Source organism: Eutrigla gurnardus (genome assembly GCF_963514095.1).
Source record: "Eutrigla gurnardus genome assembly, chromosome: 24".
NCBI classification, from domain to species: domain Eukaryota; kingdom Metazoa; phylum Chordata; class Actinopteri; order Perciformes; family Triglidae; genus Eutrigla; species Eutrigla gurnardus.
Window position 1 is genome coordinate 12,205,504 of NC_139935.1, and position 23,135 is coordinate 12,228,638.

At 44.8% G+C, this 23,135-nt stretch overlaps 1 protein-coding gene across 1 annotated transcript in view; it reads right to left on the reverse strand.

Annotated features, from left to right (window-relative positions):
- LOC311010066 (scavenger receptor cysteine-rich type 1 protein M130-like) overlaps window positions 1-22,756 on the reverse strand; it is a gene marked incomplete at both ends in the record, with an annotated part of 106,349 nt that extends 83,593 nt beyond the window's left edge. Inside the window, 7 exons of the mRNA XM_084004547.1 lie at window positions 18,869-18,923; window positions 19,000-19,062; window positions 19,142-19,279; window positions 19,367-19,525; window positions 19,604-19,719; window positions 19,849-19,933; window positions 22,706-22,756. Coding sequence (XP_083860673.1) covers window positions 18,869-18,923; window positions 19,000-19,062; window positions 19,142-19,279; window positions 19,367-19,525; window positions 19,604-19,719; window positions 19,849-19,933; window positions 22,706-22,756 — 667 coding nt within the window. The remainder of the gene's footprint in view (window positions 1-18,868; window positions 18,924-18,999; window positions 19,063-19,141; window positions 19,280-19,366; window positions 19,526-19,603; window positions 19,720-19,848; window positions 19,934-22,705) is intronic.
- Window positions 22,757-23,135: the final 379 nt, after the last annotated feature.

A 23,135-nucleotide genomic window follows, 5' to 3' on the forward strand; every position in this document is an offset into this window, starting at 1 on the left:
AATATTGTCCTTCCTGTAAAGACAAGTGACCTCAACATTGAGTTATTGAAAGCAGAGATGTCGTTTCTTGTAAAACAGTGATTCTCAACCAGTGGTGTGGGGACAACATTGGTCTTTGAGGGGGTTCCAGTTCCCAATGATAGAGAGTTCGTTGGACGGTGCAGGTTCATCTGGTTACAATTTCAATGATCGTTAATAAACATCTGCATCTGCAACATCTGCTGTAGTCCTGTGATCCCATTCATTTTATTTGAAATGTACTCTTACTCTTACTTTTATTTAAAGTAAATTTAATAGCATGTACTTTTGGATATTTAAGTACCTTTTAAAAGCAAGTACTTTTTTACTCGAGTACCATGTCGACTGAGCTACTTTTACTTGTAACGGAGTAAATTTTGACCAGTAGTATTTGTACTCTTACTCAAGTACTGGGGTCGTGTACTCTGTCCATCTCTGAATATCATTATGTACTATGGAGTATTTTCTAACGTCCACTAAACTGGTAAATTGTCTGTCAGGAGAAACTTGAACTTCACTAACCAATGAGGAGTTTGTCCCATCTTACATCAACCAATCACACGTCATCTCCAGTCAGCTGAGCTATTCATGAGTACGGCTGTTACCAAACATATTTATAGAGCTGGACTACAACAGAATAACCACAATGTCTGAACATGGAGGAACCTGCTCAGGTACATCATGAACAGGGCAACTGTAACCGTTTCCATGGAAACGTGAGTGCAGTGTGTAATACTGTAAAAGAAACTTGTACTGATGAAATCAGCATGTGGATAGTATTCAGTTTAGTGTTCAGTTCACTGGACAAACAGAACATTCTAGTAGAGGAAACATTCAGGGTCAACTAAAGAAATAGGACAAACCTGAAATGTGGATATAAGGAACATTTCCAGGCTCCACTGCCGTCCTGAAAAACATCTAAACATTCTGACCACCATTGTTTCCATGAGGTCAAAGGAACTTTTCATTTGGAGGGCAGAGACTTTTTATATGAGACACTAACTTTGTTTTGAAGCACGACTTCAATGTTTTGAGTGAGTTCTGACCTTTTGCAGGTGAGTTATGGTGTTGTGTTGGAACATGGAAGCTATTTAGACAAATCAGGTTCTGAGAATATTAACAAAGTTTCAAGAGATGAGCCAAAGAAATTGAAATAAACTGTAACACCAGAACATGTTTAGAACACCACAGCCTGCAGCAGTGACACACAGCAACATTACTGATGATGTCATAGATGATGTCACTGAGGGGCTTACCTGAGCAGGTGAGATTCAGGATGAAAGAAGAGGAACTTGATCCTGCACACTCCCTCAGAGTGGATCCAGAATGAACACAGTCAGACCTGATCCTCCACACAGGTCTACCTGAGGACTCCTCTCTCCGTCCTACAGAAACAGCAGAGCCACAGTCCAGTTCTCTACAGGCAACAGCTGCTTCCTTCAGGGTCCAGCCATAGTCAGCCACTGGTCTCCAGTCTCCCTGATGTCTCACCTCCAGTGTTCCAGCACAGCGACTGGCTCCTCCCACCAACCTGACATCATCAGGCTCTGAACAGAAAGAAGAGAGTCGTCAGTGAAAGAAGTGAAGATTCTGCTTTCTTTCTCTCTTGTTCATTTCTCTATCTACCTGTTGAGTTGTGATTTCCTTCAACCTGGAGTCCTGGAGAAACACAAACATATATATTGTTTTCATTCAATGAAATAAAATCATCAAACATGTTTTCAAATGATGTTGAAGAGAGCGAATATCTGGTCGATGTGACCACTGCTCTTTGAAAATCCTGTTTGTGTCCACTCCTGCATCCATCCTTCTGAGGACAAGCAGATGATGGAGGGAGACAGGAGAGACAGACAGCAGATGATGGAGGGAGACAGGAGAGACAGACAGCAGATGATGGAGGGAGACAGGAGAGAGACAGACAGCAGATGATGGAGGGGGACAGGAGAGAGACAGACAGGAGATGATGGAGGGAGACAAAAGAGAGACAGATAGCAGATGATGGAGGGAGACAAGAGAGAGACAGACAGCAGATGATGGAGGGAGACAAGAGAGACAGACAGCAGGTGATGGAGGGAGACAGGAAAGAGACAGACAGCAGATGATGGAGGGAGACAGGAGAGAGACAGACAGCAGATGATGGAGGGAGACAAGAGAGACAGACAGCAGATGATGGAGGGAGACAAGAGAGAGACAGACAGCAGATGATGGAGGGAGACAGGAGAGAGACAGACAGCAGATGATAGAGGGAGACAGGAGAGAGACAGACAGCAGATGATAGAGGGAGACAGGAGAGAGACAGACAGCAAATGATGGAGGGAGACAAGAGAGAGACAGACAGCAGATGATGGAGGGAGACAAGAGAGACAGACAGCAGGTGATGGAGGGAGACAGGAAAGAGACAGACAGCAGATGATGGAGGGAGACAAGAGAGACAGACAGCAGATGATGGAGGGAGACAAGAGAGAGACAGACAGCAGATGATGGAGGGAGACAAGAGAGACAGACAGCAGGTGATGGAGGGAGACAGGAAAGAGACAGACAGCAGATGATGGAGGGAGACAAGAGAGACAGACAGCAGATGATGGAGGGAGACAAGAGAGACAGACAGCAGATGATGGAGGGAGACAAGAGAGAGACAGACAGCAGATGATGGAGGGAGACAGGAGAGAGACAGACAGCAGATGATAGAGGGAGACAGGAGAGAGACACACAGCAGATGATAGAGGGAGACAGGAGAGAGACAGACAGCAGATGATGGAGGGAGACAGGAGAGAGACAGACAGGAGATGATGGAGGGAGACAAAAGAGAGACAGATAGCAGATGATGGAGGGAGACAAGAGAGAGACAGACAGCAGATGATGGAGGGAGACAAGAGAGACAGACAGCAGGTGATGGAGGGAGACAGGAAAGAGACAGACAGCAGATGATGGAGGGAGACAGGAGAGAGACAGACAGCAGATGATGGAGGGAGACAAGAGAGACAGACAGCAGATGATGGAGGGAGACAAGAGAGAGACAGACAGCAGATGATGGAGGGAGACAGGAGAGAGACAGACAGCAGATGATAGAGGGAGACAGGAGAGAGACAGACAGCAGATGATAGAGGGAGACAGGAGAGAGACAGACAGCAAATGATGGAGGGAGACAAGAGAGAGACAGACAGCAGATGATGGAGGGAGACAAGAGAGACAGACAGCAGATGATGGAGGGAGACAAGAGAGAGACAGACAGCAGATGATGGAGGGAGACAAGAGAGACAGACAGCAGGTGATGGAGGGAGACAGGAAAGAGACAGACAGCAGATGATGGAGGGAGACAAGAGAGACAGACAGCAGATGATGGAGGGAGACAAGAGAGACAGACAGCAGATGATGGAGGGAGACAAGAGAGAGACAGACAGCAGATGATGGAGGGAGACAGGAGAGAGACAGACAGCAGATGATAGAGGGAGACAGGAGAGAGACACACAGCAGATGATAGAGGGAGACAGGAGAGAGACAGACAGCAGATGATGGAGGGAGACAGGAGAGAGACAGACAGCAGATGATTGAGGGAGACAAGAGAGACAGACAGCAGATGATAGAGGGAGACAGGAGAGAGACAGACAGCAGATGATAGAGGGAGACAGGAGAGAGACAGACAGCAGATGATAGAGGGAGACAGGAGAGAGACAGACAGCAGATGATGGAGGGAGACAAGAGAGACAGACAGCAGGTGATGGAGGGAGACAGGAAAGAGACAGACAGCAGATGATGGAGGGAGACAAGAGAGACAGACAGCAGATGATGGAGGGAGACAAGAGAGAGACAGACAGCAGATGATGGAGGGAGACAGGAGAGAGACAGACAGCAGATGATAGAGGGAGACAGGAGAGAGACACACAGCAGATGATAGAGGGAGACAGGAGAGAGACAGACAGCAGATGATGGAGGGAGACAGGAGAGAGACAGACAGCAGATGATGGAGGGAGACAAGAGAGACAGACAGCAGATGATAGAGGGAGACAGGAGAGAGACAGACAGCAGATGATAGAGGGAGACAGGAGAGAGACAGACAGCAGATGATAGAGGGAGACAGGAGAGAGACAGACAGCAGATGATGGAGGGAGACAAGAGAGACAGACAGCAGGTGATGGAGGGAGACAGGAAAGAGACAGACAGCAGATGATGGAGGGAGACAAGAGAGACAGACAGCAGATGATGGAGGGAGACAAGAGAGACAGACAGCAGATGATGGAGGGAGACAGGAGAGAGAGACAGATAGCAGATGATGGAGGGAGACAGGAGAGAGACAGACAGCAGATGATGGAGGGAGACAAGAGAGAGACAGACAGCAGATGATGGAGAGAGACAAGAGAGAGACAGACAGCAGATGATGGAGGGAGACAGGAGAGAGACAGACAGCAGATGATGGAGGGAGACAGGAGAGAGACAGACAGCAGATAATGGAGAGAGAGACAGACAGCAGATGATGGAGGGAGACAGGAGAGAGACAGACAGCAGATGATGGAGGGAGACAGGAGAGAGACAGAAAGCAGATGATGGAGGGAGACAGGAGAGAGACAGACAGCAGATGATGGAGAGAGAGACAGACAGCAGATGATGGAGGGAGACAGGAGAGAGACAGACAGCAGATGATGGAGGGAGACAGGAGAGAGACAGACAGCAGATGATGGAGGGAGACAGGAGAGAGACAGACAGCAGATGATGGAGGGAGACAGGAGAGAGACAGACAGCAGATGATGGAGGGAGACAGGAGAGAGACAGACAGCAGATGATGGAGGGAGACAGGAGAGAGACAGACAGCTTAGCTTCTTTTTAAGTTGTGATTTAGAGAAAATGGGCCTGCAGCCATATAAACTACATTAACTAGCTAAAGTTATCATTAATGTTATCTTAACCCATTTAATCCCAAATTTTTCCCAGACATGGAAATATCCAAATCATATGTCATTACTAACCCTTTTCAATAATCAATCATTACTTTTGAAAATCTTCATGGAAAATTAGGTGAAAAGTGTGTTTTATGGTCACAAAGGTGACCGGTGGGATAATGTCTATGTTAGCATATTTCTCCTTCACAGTCTTATAAAATACTTCTAAAATGTAAAACTCTGTTTCTGGCAGCATCTCCATCATCGCCACTAAAATACTTCATCACATGCTAGTGTGACTATTTTACATATCAAAAGTCCTCATACATCACCGATATGAATACAGAAAGCAAACTCAAAACATCTCCTTTATTGTAACATTGTGACTTTTGGAAAATGTATTGAAACCTTCATGTTCTAACTTTGTTCTAACATTTTATCTTGTACTTTAGTTCAATATTACTTTAGTGCATTCATTGTAACATTGTAATATTTAATCTGTAGACCAGTCACATGATTCATTTACAATATAGGGGTTATTCAGGATAGAGGTATTCTGCATTCAAGAGGAGGAAAGCATCAAACTAAACTTTGATAGATACATGTATATATTTATGTGTGTGTGTGTGTGTGTGTGTGTGTGTGTCTCCCCCTCATAGTCCATATCTGACCCATCACTATCACCATCACTGAGGACAGCATCTTTCTCATGTAACAAGTACATGTACATCTAGATACTGTACATTGTGTTATCCCACTGGTCACAACATGTTTCTTCATTCTGTGACTTCAGTGAACAGAGTTGAGTGATTGTAAATACATATATCAATACTAAACATCTTAAAGATTATGTGAACCAGAAATATTAGTCTTATCTTCATATTAACATACTTTACTAAGCTTATTTTGTCGGAGCTTTCATGCAGCCATCCTCCTCTACAGGTGCAACCAGGAAGTAATCAGCTCTGGTCATGTGACATTTACACTAAACATGCAACACTGCACATATGTCATTGAGAGGTTTTATTACTTCAATACTTTCTGGAAATGGATCGATACAATATTCAGTCATGTTTTTAGGACCTGTTAACTGAAAATGTTTTCATGGTCACTATAGTGACCGATGGGATTAAATTTAAAGTGCACAGCTTAACCAATGTTAATGTTATTTAATTTACCTGACAATGTTCCTCTCTCAGCCTGAACCATCATAATATCAAATAAAAAGGATACAAATTATGATCTCATGCTCCATTTTAATCAGATCAGTTAGTTACGTCTTCTTTGTGCTTTAGGGTCAACAGCAGCTGGTTGCTAAGCAACGGGAGTGGCAAAGTGTGAGGGCGGACGCGGGAACAGCAGGTGACTCAAACAGGAAGTCCTCTGTAGATCAGACCGTCTCGGCCTTCACGTTCTACGTCAGCTGTGTTCTCTGAAGGATGACTCGCTGAATTTAGACACAACTATTGTGTTTCCTGTGACCCCTCCACAATAAAAGTTTATCTAGTTGAGGTGTTTTAATGTGAAGCAGCAGCATTTAAATGCAGCTCTGACACAGAGTGAACAGGAAACAGTGAGGATGATCAACCAGATGGACTTACACACAGTAACACTGATCACATGCTGCATCGTTTGTCACAAGTCTGAATATATGGCGGACTAACAACACCAACCGCTGCACAGAGAGATGCTTACTGAATATACATACAGTGATTGTAGAAATAATACATGTAACCACTTCAAAACATTCATTTCACAAATACTTATTTACAACAATGATAACTGCAGCTTAGAAAAACATAAGTAGACACTGGCTGCAGCCCAACCCTCCCACAGTAGAAGAATGGACAGATATGATTAATGATAGATACTGAATGGGAAGAAAATCACCTTTTCACTTCATATACAAATAGATAAATCCACAAAAATATGGTCAAAATGGGTTTCCTTCATGAAAAGACACAGACGGATCTAAGGGAAGTAACGGATTAAATATGAAAGTGTCCTCAGCTAATTGAACGGTCATTTTAAAAGCTGATAGACAATCTCCCTACAAAGGTGTTTTCTCTTTTCATGTATTATTTTCCCACACACCCCTGCTCTATTTCACTTGTTCTAATGTTGGGAAAAACCTGATTCTTATCCCCTCCTCTCCAATGTGTTATTTTTATAGTTATATATAATTATCCATGTACATGTGTACACAATCTGTGTCCATTTATAAAAATGAATATATTATTGCTTTCACAGTCGTTGGAAAATAGCATGTCATTTGAACCCCAGCTGTAATTCATTCTATCAGCCGCTAGAGGGAGCTAGAGGGCCATCAATCCGCCCGTCCGAATACACGGAAGTACATCTCTCATGTGAAGAGATGCACAAAGATGCTCCTGAAGTACAAAGCTGAAATCTAAAAACTGCAGTTTAAGAGCAGCAGAGAACTTTACAGAGGATAACATGTTTGAGAAATATAATTTAAAAATGTTATGGAATGTAAGGGCAGAGAATAAAATACAAAGAGATATGTTTGCACTGAAATAATATATGACTCAGGAATGTTTGTTTCTGTGTGAAGTTCACACCATTTTTCTTATGAAAATAGAAAATTAGTTAAAAATGTTGGCCCACTAGGGAGCCTTGACTGGGTCATGTGTTCTTGAGAGCCAAGTCATCTGTATTTTTTTGAATTGGTATAATAAACTTTGATTGCTAGTATATATGTTGTTGTATTTATTAAATGAGGGAGCTATAGTAGGCCAATGAAGTGACAAGGTTATAATGGTGGAAGTGTATGGTGATATATCTGGCCCTCGGGTCGTGAGGTAAACATTTGTGTGTCCCTCCCTTTCATCAAAGCTGCCCTCCCTGTTCTGGATGAACTGCTTTTTACTTCCCTGTGATCAAAAGCAAGGAAAACATGATTGATGTATGAAATACTCTGAAAAAACAAACAAACAAGAAATAATAAATGACTGGAATAGAATGAAAACCTCTCATTTGGATGAAAACCCCGTGGAGTGGAGCCTGGCGGTGTTGATGTATGTGAGCAGTTTACTTCCCTGTAGGGCTGTCAAAATTACTCTAAAATGACGTTCAAATATTCCCTTTAAAAAAACACATATATTCAAACATATTCAAATTTCTGGTTGTGCATTAGGCACATCAATAACAGGACAAATTAATACAACGAGACATAACTACTTGTATTGGTAATTTATTTAAGTTTAAACATATTTAACAACATATTACCTACAAAAATAAGGAAATGAACTGATGGACAAGCAGCCCTCTCTCTCTCTCTCTCGCACTCTCTCTCACCCCTTCCCTCCATCACGCTCTCTCTCTCTCCCTCCCTCACTCACTCTCTCTCTGCCCCTCCCTCCATCACGCTCTCTCTCTCTCCCTCCCTCACTCTCTCTCACCCCTTCCCTCCATCACGCTCTCTCTCTCCCTCCCTCACTCTCTCTCTGCCCCTCCCTCCATCACGCTCTCTCTCTCTCCCTCCCTCACTCTCTCTCTGCCCCTCCCTCCCTCCCTCCCTCCCTCTCTCTCTCTCTCTCTCCCCCTCCCTCCCTCCCTCCCTCCCTCTCTCTCTCTCTCCCCCTCCCTCCCTCCCTCCCTCTCTCTCTCCCCCTCCCTCCCTCCCTCCCTCTCTCTCTCTCTCTCTCTCCCCCTCCCTCCCTCCCTCCCTCGCTCTCTCTCCCTCCCCCTCCCTCCCTCCCTCTCTCTCTCTCTCTCTCTCTCTCCCCCTCCCTCCCTCCCTCCCTCACTCTCTCTCCCCCTCCCTCCCTCCACATATCGGTTTAAATGAACGACAACAATAAACAAATGCTGATCAAGAGTTTAGAGCAATTTAAGGTCGTGATTCTTGTCCTAAATATGTCAGGCTTCATTCAGTGGTTGAAACTAATATTATTAACATTAATTGAAGTTTTACAGTATAGAACAGACATTCCCTGACCTCAGGCGCACGCCCACTCGCAAAGCAGACAGTTGCACCGCCGTTGTTGTTTTTTTACATATGATTCAAATATTAATTTTCACATTCGAAATTCTGTTTTTAACAACTATTCAAATACATATTCGAATTTAGAATATTTGTCGACAGCCCTACTTCCCTGTGATCAAAAGCAAGGAAAACATGATTGATGTATGTAATACATACTAAACAAGAAATAATAAATGACTGAAATGGAATGAAAACCTCTGATTGGATGAAAACCCCGTGGAGTGGAGCCTGGCGGTGTTGATGTATGTGAGCAGTTTGTTCTCATTTAGAGATCCAACACAAATAATATCACATCATCTTTAAAGCAGAGTCCTACCTGAGATCCACAGCAACAGCACCAGCACCAACAGGGGGTCCATGATGTGCAGGTAGACCGTCTGTCTGCCCGCCTGTCTGTCTCTGCTCTGATAAAGACCTGTGCTGTCCTCAATGTAGATCTGTGTACATGAAGAGGTGGAGCTTTACTCTTTACTTAAAAACATTTCTCAGAACTGCATTTCTGGGAAACTAAAAAACTTTTAATCGGACAAGAATCTGCCTACTGATGACATATTATATGACTGTTACTATGACAACCAGGAAACCACTTAGATGTTCTTATGAGATTAATGCTGTCAGTGTGGTCTTATTATTTCCGCTCGATGTTTCAACATCAAGTCTTTCAGAGGAGACTGGATGACAGCTTATATTAACTGTTGATGGATCTATTGAATGTTTTAGTAATCAATCATTGAGTCTATAAAACACCAGTAAACGGTATAAAATGTGCAGCCCAGTCTGTCAGAATCCGAGGTGACGTCTTTAAATGTCTTGTTTTGTCCGACCAACAGTCCAAAAGCCAAAGAGATTCAGTGGATGTGGATCTCTGCAGGAAGCTCCGAGCTGTCCATTCCTGTTGGATTCCTTCTAACTTCTGAATTCAAACATCGTCTCTCAAACTCGTAGCAGGAAAATGATGATGAGAAACTGTTTGTGTTATTTTAGCTGCATTCGGCCTCCAGAGGGGTTCCACCTTTGTCACGGCCTCCTGCACCGCTTTAATCTGGCGCTCAAATACTCTAGAAAACAACTTTGACAGGTACGGTGGCTGAGGAGGAACATACAGGGTGAACTTTACAATAGTGATCCAGCGCTTTATCAATACATTACAACCAGAATCAAAGAGAGGGAGTGAGGGGGGCTCACAGTCTGGTTATGGGACCAGCCGGTCATAAACTGATGCACGGTGAACCTTTGCTGGACAACATGAACAGCTTCATGAACACAATTCAATAACATCCATGAATATAGGCCAGAGATCTTCAACATGGGGTCCTGGATCCAAAGGGGGTCCACGGATTTCCAGCAGGGGGTCCCCAACATTATTTGATCCCAAACCTTTTTTTCTTACAAAATTAAAAATATGTTCAAAAATACACATGAACATTAATACAACATCTAATAAGCAAATATAAATGTTAATTGTTGTGTAAATGTGAAATTGTGATGTAGAAATGCCAATATAGATTTACAATATGTTCTGTAAATATATATTTCTGTCAACAATTATTATTTTAATGGCTAAGCATTGCATACATACATCATTACAAAGTACCTGTATACATGGCACTATAGGCTGCACTACACATTATTATTGGCCCAGCTTAATAAGGAACATTATTTATATGATATGTAATAGGGGGCCCTCCACCGTGTCACTATCAGCCAAGGGGCCCTTGGCCTGGAAACCGTTGAAGACCTCTGATATGAATGAATGTAAAAAATATGGTTACACTGTTTAAATAATGACAGTAGGCTACTTCACTGGATGGAAACTTGGAATGAGATCTGCAAAGAATCTGGTCTGAGATTACGATATGAAATAAAGAAATGGAAGGCCGGAGAATATTGTTCAGATGTGTGATGGATGGTGAGGTAAAACTGAAGAGTTCTACTAAGTAATCAACATCCTCTCCAGACGCGAGGCTGCTAGAATCACTTGTGCTTCCATATCGATGGTTGACGAGGAAAGGACTCTGCAAGTTTCCACAGCTGGTTCAGGATCAGCAAAATGGAGGAGACAGATTGGGAGAAACTCAGTTTGTTGAAGAAAACCTGCCAGCGAGCAGGTTAGCTTCACAGAGTCAGTTACCATGGTAACAGTTTACTGATAAGGAAACGTCAGCCTGTTAAAGCCTGAACGTATTAAGTGTATGTTGCAATAACAGCTGAGTGGAAGGAGAGGCGGTTTGAGGGGGAAGGGGGTGGAGCTGCTGATTCAGCTGATAACAACACACACGTGCACGCGCTAGTGCTCGAGACGGCAGAGTGTGTGCAATCAGGAAGTAAGCATCGACACACAGGCACGCCGTCCAAGTTTACCTCCGGCCTGACTTTTTGATTGACGGGGTTTTTAACCTTTAACAACAACTTTAATCTGCAGAATCAAGATCACTTTAGGTATTTACAAATCAGGGACTTTGTCTGCAAAATATTTAAAAAAAATGATACTACAATGGGAGAGGAGATCCTAGACATTTTTCAAAAAGCCTGTAAAAGAAGCTACTTACCAAAACCAGATTATCTAAATGATATTGAAAAGAGACCATTCTCTGAATATTAAAGCAAGATGGAAAGCCGAGCTTCACAAGCTCTCCCTCCTGGAGAGAACGGGACTCCATAATTCTGAACTCAGCACAAAATACTCACTTCTCTAATCACTCTGCTTGCTGGAGGTCCTGTTGAAGCATCTTCACATTTCCTGGAATCGCCCTTCTGTGGCTCCATTTTGGTGTCCATGGTGTCCTGGAAGCAGTTTTTAAGATGAAAATCTATTTTAGTGTTTAAATCTTGTACCTGGGTGATCTAGAAGGGCTTCACTGTACAAAGTGTGATACATATTAGTTGAGGGTGTTATTAATGGCATGTAAAAAGACTTTGACCTCACTGTCAGACATTTCAAGCTGGCATTTTGCAATTTAAGTTCATTTTTAAACAGTTTAGGTGATTTTGATGTCTTTGTTTGCGTTGAGATTTAAATAAACAAAAAACATTCATCTTTAGCTTTTTTCTCTCCTTTTTTTCTTATCTTTATTGCTTTTTATAGTCATATATGTGTATATGGGAGCTGTATACAATGTTAATTTTTATCCGATTACTCGATAAACCGATGGAATAATCGGTAGATTACTCGATTACAAAAAGATATGATAGCTGCAGCCCTACTTTTAACCACTAGTTATTACAACTTCATACTATCAGTTAAAACAAATAATTATTTTACATTATAAATGCCAGAAAACTTCCCTTACCGAGTCACACAAACACACGTCTGCATTATTGTAACTCACCATCTCAAGTTAAAACAACTTGAATATGTTTATATGACTTCCCATTTCAAGTTAAGATTTATATTCCAAATGACTTTCGACTAACATGTAGAAGTTAACTTGACTGACAATTATTGCAGTGTATCTGTTCAAAGATTGGGTTGCAAAGCGGCAGAACATTTCCAGTACATTTTCTGAAGACTTTCCATGGGAAGTTACGCTGGGGAATTTTAGAAATATTCATATATTATATTTGCACTTTACAATATGCAGCTGCAGTTTTGTGGCATTCTTCACGTATGTCTTTTCACAATATTTACACACAAAGACTTTCCTTGAACATTAGCTTGTGTGAAATCGGATGGTGCACGTGGCATTTCTCGGTAGAATAAGATAACAGTATTCATACTCTCAAGTGTACTTGCATGAAATCTGTCCGTTTTAGTCAAAATTATGCTTAAGTATATTTTCCCCAACTATATTAAAAATCCCTGTTCAGGACCAACCTTCAGTTTTGTAAATTCCAGGTTCATTCCCATGAATTCCTGATAATTCCCATGGAAAGTTTCCAACTGAAACTTGCATTAAGCAGCCCTGTGACGTCACTGCTCCTCTCCTGTCAGCCTCTCTGCTGCTGTGAAGACACACAGCGGTGGTAGGGAGGACGGGCTGGTTGTCTCAACCTCAGAGTAACAACAAGTTCACCTGTTTCCAGACGCTTGACGTGAAATTATGACTCAACTGTTTTACCTTCAAACTGACGTTCGTGTTGTTTAATCCGACGTTCCGTTTGTCGTGTAAAACATAACGGAGGACACGCAAAACCCATTCTAACGTTCGTTTTAATGCAGGGGTGTCCAAAGTTTTTTTAGTGAGGGCCAAATACAGAAAAATAAACAAAGGGCCGGGCCACACACTAGAGGTGACATATTTACACATGAATACTGTGTGTATTTCTAACTCACCTATAATGTGAAGAACATTGCACTCAGTGGGAGCAGTGATGCTGTCCTTTGGATTGAAGGATGGCTGACATGTCAGGAGAAAGTTTGGTGGTTGAGACACGAAGGACTTCACAGAGATGGCTATCAGTCATTCTGGTTCTCAGTCTGCTTTTGTTCTGATTTAACAGAGAAAATGTTTGTTCACATATGTATGTTGAGCCGAACAGGCTCATCATTCTTTTTGCGTGGCGTCTCATCAGAGGAAACTTGGCATTATCCAAACTCTGATAGAAGTCAGGGAGGGAGAGAAGCTGATGTTGACTCTTCAGAGAATCATCACATTGCATTTCAATCAGTTCTAACTGCAGACTCTCTTCCACTTCTTCTGCATCCACCAGGAAGGGGGTCGAGAACAGCTTGATTTGTTTTTCAATGACAGAAAAATCTTGGAAACGCTGGTTGAATTCTGTCACGAGAGATGCAATCACAGACACATATTTCTCCTTTTTAGCAGAAAGGTCGGCCTTTGGAAAAGCAGACTTGATTTCAGACAGCGCAGGGAAGTGTGCAGCATTAAAGCTTCGTAGTTGTGTCTCAAACAGGCGGAGCTTTACACAGAAGGCTTTCATGTGCGCATACAGGTGTGGCACCAGCTGTTCTTTGCCTTGTAGGTTCTTGTTCAGTGTATTCAGATGATGAGTAAGATCAACTAAAAATGCCAGGTCTGCCAGCCACAGAGGGTCACTCAGTTCATGAAGAGGTCGGCCCTTGTCTTTCAAAAACTGGTCGATTTCTGATCTCAGCGAATAAAACCGCTGCAGCACAGAGCCGCGGCTGAGCCAGCGCACATCAGAGTGGTAGAGCACATCCCCGTATTCAGCATCCACATCAGATAGGAAAGCTTGAAATTCTCTGTGGTACAGTCCTCTAGCTCGAATTATGTTGACAGTTTTTACAACAGTGTTCATCACATCGCCCAGCTGGACAGTCTTGGCACACAGTGCTTCTTGGTGGATTATACAGTGCATCCTAACAGCCTCACCTCCGCTCTCTTTTACCTTTGCGCACACCATCGATGCCATTCCTTTGCGCTCGCCCGTCATGGCCGGAGCTCCATCCGTTGTTACTCCACAGAGCTTGTCCCATTGAAGTCCCATCTTTTCAACTGCCTCTGACACAGCTTCAAAAATATCTCTACCCGTCGTTGTGCCTTTTAGGCTCATCATATCAAGCAGCAAAAATTATCATCTACTCCCCGCAAAAAAATTAACAGCTGCGCGGTGTCTGTGGCATCTGTGCTCTCATCGCATGCTATTGAGTAGAAATCAAAAGCACAAGCTTTGTCTCTCAGCTGAAGTTTCAAGTTAGCTGACAAGTCCTCGATTCTCCGCACCACTGTATTTCTGGATAAGCTCACGTTGTTGAAATCCTGCACTTTTTCCGGGCACATTATTTCTGTGACTTTGATGAGGCACTGCTTTATGAAATCACCGTCTGAGAACGGTTTGCCGTGCTGGGCAATAAGTTTAGCGACTTCATAGCTTGCTGTTGTGGCGTTTTCCTGTATTTTGTTAGCACGAAAAAAAAACTGTTGTTGAGCTTGCAGGCTAGCTGCCATTTGCTTGACTTTCTGTGTTCGTTCGGCACCGGTGTACGATGTGTAGCTCTGATGCTTGGTCTCATAGTGCCGACGGACATTATACTCTTTCATCACAGAAATATCTTCATTGCAAATCAAACAGACACACTTTCCGTTGATTTCTTTGAAGAAATATTCATTTTCCCACCGTGTTTGAAATCTTCTACACTCACTTGCTATTTTGCGTTTCTTCGGTGCTGCCATTTCTGGTGACTCGCGGTAAAAGTTTTTCTTTGCTTAATTTTGCTTAGTGGAGAAGCACCGTTTCCGTGGCTGGCTCCATCTAGTGTTGAAACTGAGAAGTGCAACAGAGTTGAGCTCAAGCTTCTTGTGCGGGCCATATTCAATTATATTTTCAGAATTTGCTGCGGGCCAATAAAAACTGGACCGCGGGCCGCAGTTGGCCCGCGGGCCGTAGTTTGGACACCCCTGTTTTAATGAATCATTTCACTGTACGACTCCAGTAAACTTGGACCCAAAGTCCGTCTCATTCTCTCCGTGGTCTCTCCGCTTCGCTGTCCGCTCTTCCAGCGCGTCATCCAGCCCGCTGTTCCCCCACAAACACGCAGCAGAGACGGCAGAGACACACGGAGCAGTGAGGGGGGGCACAAGTATCACAAGTAATTAGTGGAATTATATTCATTACCAAAGCATTGGCTCATTAATTATCAAACTTCCTGGACAATAGAATGATTAAGAGAGCGAAGCTGGGAAGTGACCATGGCGGTGACTCAGCCGTGAAACCCGCAGCCACAGTAACATATTAGTGGAGGCTAGCTAGCTAATGCTAACTAGCTACGATAGTGTCGGTCCACCGAGCGACAAAACAATTAGTAAACACGAATATTACGTCCCCAAAAATAAACCGAAGGATTTTACTTTACGTTGCTACACCTAATATTAATGGAAAACATAATTTATTATATTTAAACTCACCTCCTGCTGCTGTAGTTAGCTGAGCGGGAAAAAGTCCTCTCTTTGAAGAACCGCGTTACGTTGAGTCGCTCCGCCTCGGCCGTTGTCGGGTAAATAGGCTCCCTCCGCCGGTGGCAGTAGTCCTTTCTTCTTTAGTGTATTTCACTTTTCAAAGTGTTTATATTTTGTTTGGAATTGGAATATAAGACGTATATATAGTTTGTCATAGTAGGAAATGCCCATACTACAACCTTGCCATGGTTTAGAGAAGACCATTGATGCTCGTTGCCATTTAGTCCCTGAGGGTTCAGGTCTATGCCACGGTCAAGTCCTGAAGTGCGCGAGGGCTCGCTCGCGGACATTTTGAGCCCACTTTTGATGCTGACTTTACCTGAAGGAAATTACCCACAGACAAAGTGCATGTGTGGAATATTACATTTACACAGATATATTAACATTAAAGATTTAAGGAGCATAAAACACTTGAAATCATAGGAATGTCATCATAAAGTAAAACTAGTAAATCAATGATTTGACAATGACGTCTGGTCTGGGATGATAAGATCCTGGAAGACGTTCAGATCAGGCTGTAAAGTATGTGAAATAAAAACCAACACTTTTAGATCATCAAAATAAAGCGACATGTGGAGTGATGTCCTTATTTGTATTTCTACCATTTCAAGCCCTCACAGCCTCTCACACTCACCATATTTGACAGTATGTGACGACGGACTGCCGTTACGTCGGTCATAAATCAGACAGGTGTGTAGAGGTGGATACACAGGTTGTCATGATCTGTGTTTTTGGCATGTTCTGTTTCCTTGGTTTTGATTTCCTGTTTTATTTTGTCCTCAGTGTCATTTCCTGTCTCGTACTTCCTGGTCCTTGTTGTTTCCGCTGTCTTGACTCCCCCACCCTCTCGTGTTGATTACCATGCCTGCCCTGATGTGTTTCACCTGTTCCTCGTCAGCTCCCTGCCTCCCTGTGTATATAGTCTGTGTTTCCCCTGTCTCATTGTTGGTTCATTGTTGCTGTCGATGTCGCTTTCGTCATTGTCTTCCCCTGCATGCTGCACCACGTCTTGTCACTGGATATTTTTGTACCTCGTCCTGCCTCCCGTATCCCTTCGTGTTTTGGTTCCTTTTTGTAAGTGTTTCTTTAATGGTCGTTTTTGCCTTTGTGGTTTCTTTGTTTGATACTTTGTTTTAGTCTTAGTTTTGGTTCTCGTTTATTATTTAAATAAATCTTCATTTTTTTAACTGCATTTGGGTCCTCGCCTCCCCTCTTTTTCAAGTCCACGTTTTGCCCTGAACCTGACAGAATGAACCAACCCAAAGAGGACCCAGCAGTTAATGGGCTTAGAGTCATACAGTGGTATGTGGACTTCATTACCAATCCTGCTAGCAGGACACGCCAAATTGCTGCTAGCGAACTGTTTTTTCAAGCCGCAGCTAAGCCACCAGCCCCTGTCACAGCCATGCTAACCGCTCATGCCGCAGTCTCAGCCATGCCACCAGACCATGTCTCAGCCACCGCACAGCTTCCCAGCTCCTGCCCGAACCCGTTTAGGGGTACTCATCTGGCCCTGGGAGGGCCAAGGAGCATCCAGCTGGCTAACCGGCAGTTGGCTCGTCGGTTGACGGCCTCGAGGAGGAGGTGCGGCATGAGGAAGCGAGCCGCCCCGATGCTGCTCACATCGGTTCTAACGGGGGGTCCGTCCGTCACCAGTTCCAGCGGAGGCCCGCCCGTCCAAGCTACCAGCCCATGCCACAGTTCCAGCCATGCTACCAGCCCATGCCACAGTTCCAGCCATGCTACCAGCCCAGGCCTCAGCTCCAGCCATGCTACCAGCCCAGGCCTCAGCTCCAGCCATGCTACCAGCCCAGGCCTCAGCTCCAGCCAAGCATCCAGCCCAGGCCACAGCCAAGCATCCAAGCATCCAGCCCACGCTACGGCCACAGCCAAGCAACCAGCCCACGCCACGGTCACAGCCAAGCAACCAGCCCACGCCTCGGTCACAGCCAAGCAACCAGCCCACGCCTTGGCCAGTGGCCTTCAGTCGGCGGCCCGGTCGACACCTGCCATTGGCCTTCAGTCGGCGGCCCGGTCGACACCTGCCATTGGCCTTCAGTCGGCGGCCCGGTCGACACCTGCCATTGGCCTTCAGTCGGCGGCCCGATCGACACTCTCCAGTGGTCTTCAGTCGGCGGCCCGTCCGTCACCAGTCCCGGCGGAGGATCGTCCGGCGCCAGCCCAGACAGGGGACCGTCCCACACCTGCTCCTCGCAGCCTATTGGGGGTTTGCCTGTCACCCTTTCCTGTTCCGACGGGGGTCCATCCGACGCCTGCTCCCCGCAGCCTATTGGGGGTTTGCCTGTCACCCTTTCCTGTTCCGACGGGGGTCCGTCCGACGCCTGCTCCCCGAAGTCGTCCGGGAGCCCGCTCTTCGCCCGTTCCTGTTCCGACGGGGGGCCGTCCTGCGCCTGCTCCACGCAGCCTTCGGGAGGTCCGCTCGTCACCCGTTCCTGTTCCGACGGGGGGCCGCCCTACGCCTGCTCCACGCAGCTTTCTGGAGGTCCGCTCGTCACCCGTTCCTGTTCCGACGGGGGGCCGTCCTACGCCTGCTCCACGCAGCCTTCGGGAGGTCCGCTCGTCACCCGTACCTGTTCCGACGGGGGGCCGTCCTACGCCTGCTCCACGTCGCCTTCCTGAGTGGTTAGGGTTTGGGTGGATTTGAGGACATATTCCGCATCTGGAAGTTGGGAAAAGGAGCATTTATGATTGGTTGTTTTGTCAGTGCCATCTGCTTTAATGACAGGATGGAAAAAGGATGGAATAATTAAATAATTATTTATAATTATAACAATGCAAGTTTGTGAACTCTGGCTGCTCAGCTGTAGCGAGTAATGGGAAACTGTGGTGCTATTCCAGGAAAAGTATCCGTTTCCTGTGCACTATGGTTCCTGTCAAATATACAGTATCATCATGTCTCAATACAACACAATCTGAGGCCAAATACAGGATATCCTGAACAAGTGCTGACCCCCCCGCCTCACTTCCTGGCTGTGCAAGTGTAAGTGTTATAACCTGCTCTCTCTGGGCCTTGATGGTGCGCTCCTTCTCCTGCAGCCTCCTGCCCATCTCCTGCTGCAGCCGCCGGCCGCTCTCCTGCTGCTCCGCCATGGACGACTGCATCCTGCTCAGCTCGTTCAGCAACTGGGAGGCGACGTTTCACGGCTTCAAATTACACGTAAACGACATAATAATGATGAGGTTTGATAAGAACACATACCTGGTTCTTTTCAGACTCGTGTTGGCCCTTTATTTCCTGCAGCCTGGATTCCCACTTTTGATCCTAGAGGAGAATATTTGTGTCCTCAAAAGGATTTCATTCACTTGTAATTATGGAAAGAACATCTGGCCTCGACACTGACCTGTTTCTTCAGTTGGTGTTCCAGCTTCTGCATGGCTTGGATCTGCATCTCTTTGTAGTTGTCCAGATCTCTCTCTGGCTGCGAGTGAACAGGGACGGACGATTTCTCAAGCTTGGCGGTCTGATTCTGATTTGCTTCCTATGAATAAAAATAGTAAAAAAAAAAGGTATGAATAAAATATATGCTGGAGAACCAAAATGGATTATCCAAGTATTCTTTTTGTACATTGAGAGCCTGAATGTTCCGGGTGTAAAGATACTCCATCTCTCTACGCATGCCGTCCCTGCTGTCTTCTATCTTTCTGTCCATGCGCGCCATCTCCTCCGCCTTAAAGTGGTCCAATTCTCTCAGCAGGTCTTTTTGCAGGGACTGCTGCTCTTTTTCCTGGAATCACAACGGAAATCAAACGAGCAGGAACCAGAAGTTTGGCATTTTTGCTTTAAAAGGTGTCGTTTTTCCTACCTGAGCTGTTTTGGCTTGCAGGTCCTGTTGCTGCTGAACAATCTGCTCCTTCAGACCGCTGATCTCCGATTTGAGGCTGTCGATCTGAGATTTCTTCTCACTGTCTGACCGGAACTCTGGAAGGACGTAGAAGAACAAAGAAAACAAGATATTTGTGTCACGACACAATGTGAGGAAGCGTATCATATTTCAGCTGCAAATACATCTTCACAGGACATCCTTAAATGATTTAATGTGCGACGTACCGGTCTCGTACTCATCAGGGTGCCGCCGCTGGATGTGATTCTGGAGGAACGAGGAATTGAGGAAGGACTTTCCACAATGTGGACACTAAAAGAAAGAAACACAAAATACAGGTATCAATATATCACCTTGTGAGTTTTCTTTTACAAAGAAAGCAAAGCTCAAGCCATATTTTTGGATATTCAATTCAAATCAAGGTTGTGCAGGGCTCCAGACTAACTTTATGCATTGGTTGCACTGGTGCACCTAACTTTTTTTTTTAGGTGCACCAGCACAAAATTCATGATCACCCACATTTTTCATCGCGTCACCTTTAACACCAAAAGGTCACCTTTTCATCGCTCTCCATTTACATAATGACGCCCCCTTATGGCCTAGGTTAACTGCAGCACCATCAGCACCCAGAGCACCCGTTTTCTCCAGCCAATCTGCACACTGATGCCCAAACGCAGCAAATGCTTGCTTTGTGGCAGCATAAATTCCTCAAGAATAAAAAGATCATACAGGTCACTTGCCTATAGATTGCAAATGGAAAACTGTTTATGTGATCTTAGCCTAGCCTACTTATGTTTTTACTTAGGCTATTCATTTTTAATAATATTAGGAATAGGCTACTATACAATGTCCTATTCATGATGTCTCATGCTGTAATTTGGGCCTTCAAACACTGTGCGTGTCCATGCTCCACCAGACATGTCCAATTAACATGTTGACCGGCCTCCCTTTCCGCAAAATGCGGCAGTAGACAATAACGCACTCCTTCGTAGAGACGTCTGTGTCGCCGTCAATCATGAATGACGTGTACGCGGCGTTTCCAACCTCCGCAGCTGTCTTGTTCTTTAGTGTGTCGGCATCTTTTTCAGCAGAATAATTTCGAACTTAGATTTAGTGAACGGCAACTCCTCCTTTGCAATATTGTATGCGACGTTGACTTTGATAATCATTTCAGATGCCTCAGCGGACCTGATTGATACAGCCTGACGCTGAAATGCAGCTGGGAGAGCTTTATTAACACACTTATCACGGCATGTAGTATGCTTTTTGGACATATTGCGCTTTTTCAACGTCTCGATGCGAAATGTTGTTGACTCTTCCACAAACGCACTATTACCGGCCATATTCTGACCACACTCCCGACAATAAATGCAGTGCATTGAGTCCCTTTCTTTATCGTACATCAGCCAGGGAAATTGCTTCAACCAGTCCTGTCTGAAGGCATATTTTTGGGCTTTTTAATTAATTAATTATTTGTCTCGGGGCCAGGCTTTCTGCCTCTCTTCATTTTTGGAGAAAATGGAAGCGCTCAGGAATACCTGCTCAGCTCGCTCACATTTTTCGAACTGACACAATTTACAGCAGTGAAAAGGACCACAGCCAATCAGAGGCAAGGACCCACCCGAGCTCTGTCTCTTATTGGTTTAGACCACGATACCATCAGGAGAACACAACGAGATGCTGCGCTTACGATTTCATAAAAATCACTCATAAAAATTTTGGTCGCATTTTCAACCAAAATGGTCGCACTCTGGAGCCCTGTATTGTATCTGAGATATCAGCCTGTCCAATTAGGAAGCAGCACTGATTGGGAATCAATTTCACCTGCTGTTGTGTAAATGGAACAGTCCACAGGTGGAAACGAGTGGCAATTAGCAAGACATCCCTATAAAGGAATGGTTCTGCAGGTGTTGACCGCAGACCATTTCTCTGTTCTCGGCCTTTCTGGCAGATTTTTTTCTTTTTTGAATTTTGCCAGTGTTTGCACCACTATGGGGAGCATGAGGCGGTTTCTCCAACCCACAGAAGTTGCCCAGTTAGTGCAACTCATCCATGATGGCACATCAATGCACACTGTGGCAAGAAGGTTTGCTGTGCCCCCCAGCACAGTGTCAAGAGCATGGAGGAGATTCCAGGAGACAGGCCAGTACACCAGGAGACGTGGAGGGGGCCGAAGAATGTCAACAACCCAACAGCAGGACCGATATCTGCTCCTTTGTGCACGGAGGAACAGGAGGAGCACTGCCAGAGCCCTACAAAATGACCTCAGCAGGCCACTGATGTTCAAGTTTCAACTCAAACGGTCCCAAATCGACTCCATGAGGGTGGTTTGAGGGCCCGACGTCCACAAATAGGGCCTGTGCTTAAAACCCAACACCGTGCAATGCCATTGGCATTTGCTAGAGATCACAGAGATTGGCAGATTCGCCATTGGCGCCCTGTGCTCTTCATGGATGAGAGCAGGTTCACCTTGAGCACATGTGACCGACATGACAGGGTCTGGCGACGCCGCGGAGAACGTTCTGCTGCTGCAACATCCTCCAGCATGACCGGTTTCGCGGTGGCCTAGTGATGGTCTGGGGAGGTATTTCTTTGGAAGGTCACACAGCCCTCCATGTGCTTGCTGGAGGTACCCTGACTGCCATTAGGTACCGGGATGAGATCCTCAGACCCATTGTGAGACCATATGCTGGTGCAGTGGGCCCTAGGTTCCTTCTAATGCATGACAATGCTAGGCCTCATGTGGCTGGAGTGTGTCAGCAGTTCCTGCATGATGAAGGCATTGATGTTATGGACTGGCCTGCCTGTTCCCCAGACCTGAATCCTATTGAGCACATCTGGGACATCATGTCTCATTCCAGACCTGTGCTGTCCTCAGATCTGCGTACAGGAAGAGGTGGAGCTTTACTCTTTACTTAGAAACATTTCTCAGAACTGCATTTCTGGGAAACCAAAAAACTTTTAATCATACAAGAATCTACCTACTGATGACATTTACATGACTGTTACTATGACAACCAGGAAACCACTTAGATGTTCCTGTGAGATTAATGCTGTCAGTGTGGTCTTATTATTTCCGCAGACAAACATGGCCGGCAGCAAAGGGACTTTTTCAGATCCCTCCAGGTACGTCATCATTTCAACCACACCAGCAGACTTAACAGCAGAATCTGAGGTTTAGAAAGTCCTAAAAATCTGCCTTCGGTTCAATAACAAATAAGTCCACCTGTAGAAGGCACAACAGTCTCTTCTAGGATAAACATGGTAACACCTTGTACATAAAAGAACATATTTTGGGACTTTTCATGCATAGAAAAAGTGGGAAATAGTTTTATGTAAGGATGTTGAAAGACTTTTGTACACTGTGAAATACAGTTAGTTTCAAATCACATTAAAATTAAAAATATATTTTTGTGTTCAAATTTGTTTTGGTTTGAACTTGACATTCCGAATTCCAATGAGTACAACTTGACTGGCCACAGTCACTTAGTGAGGTCACAACACTCAGAGTTCC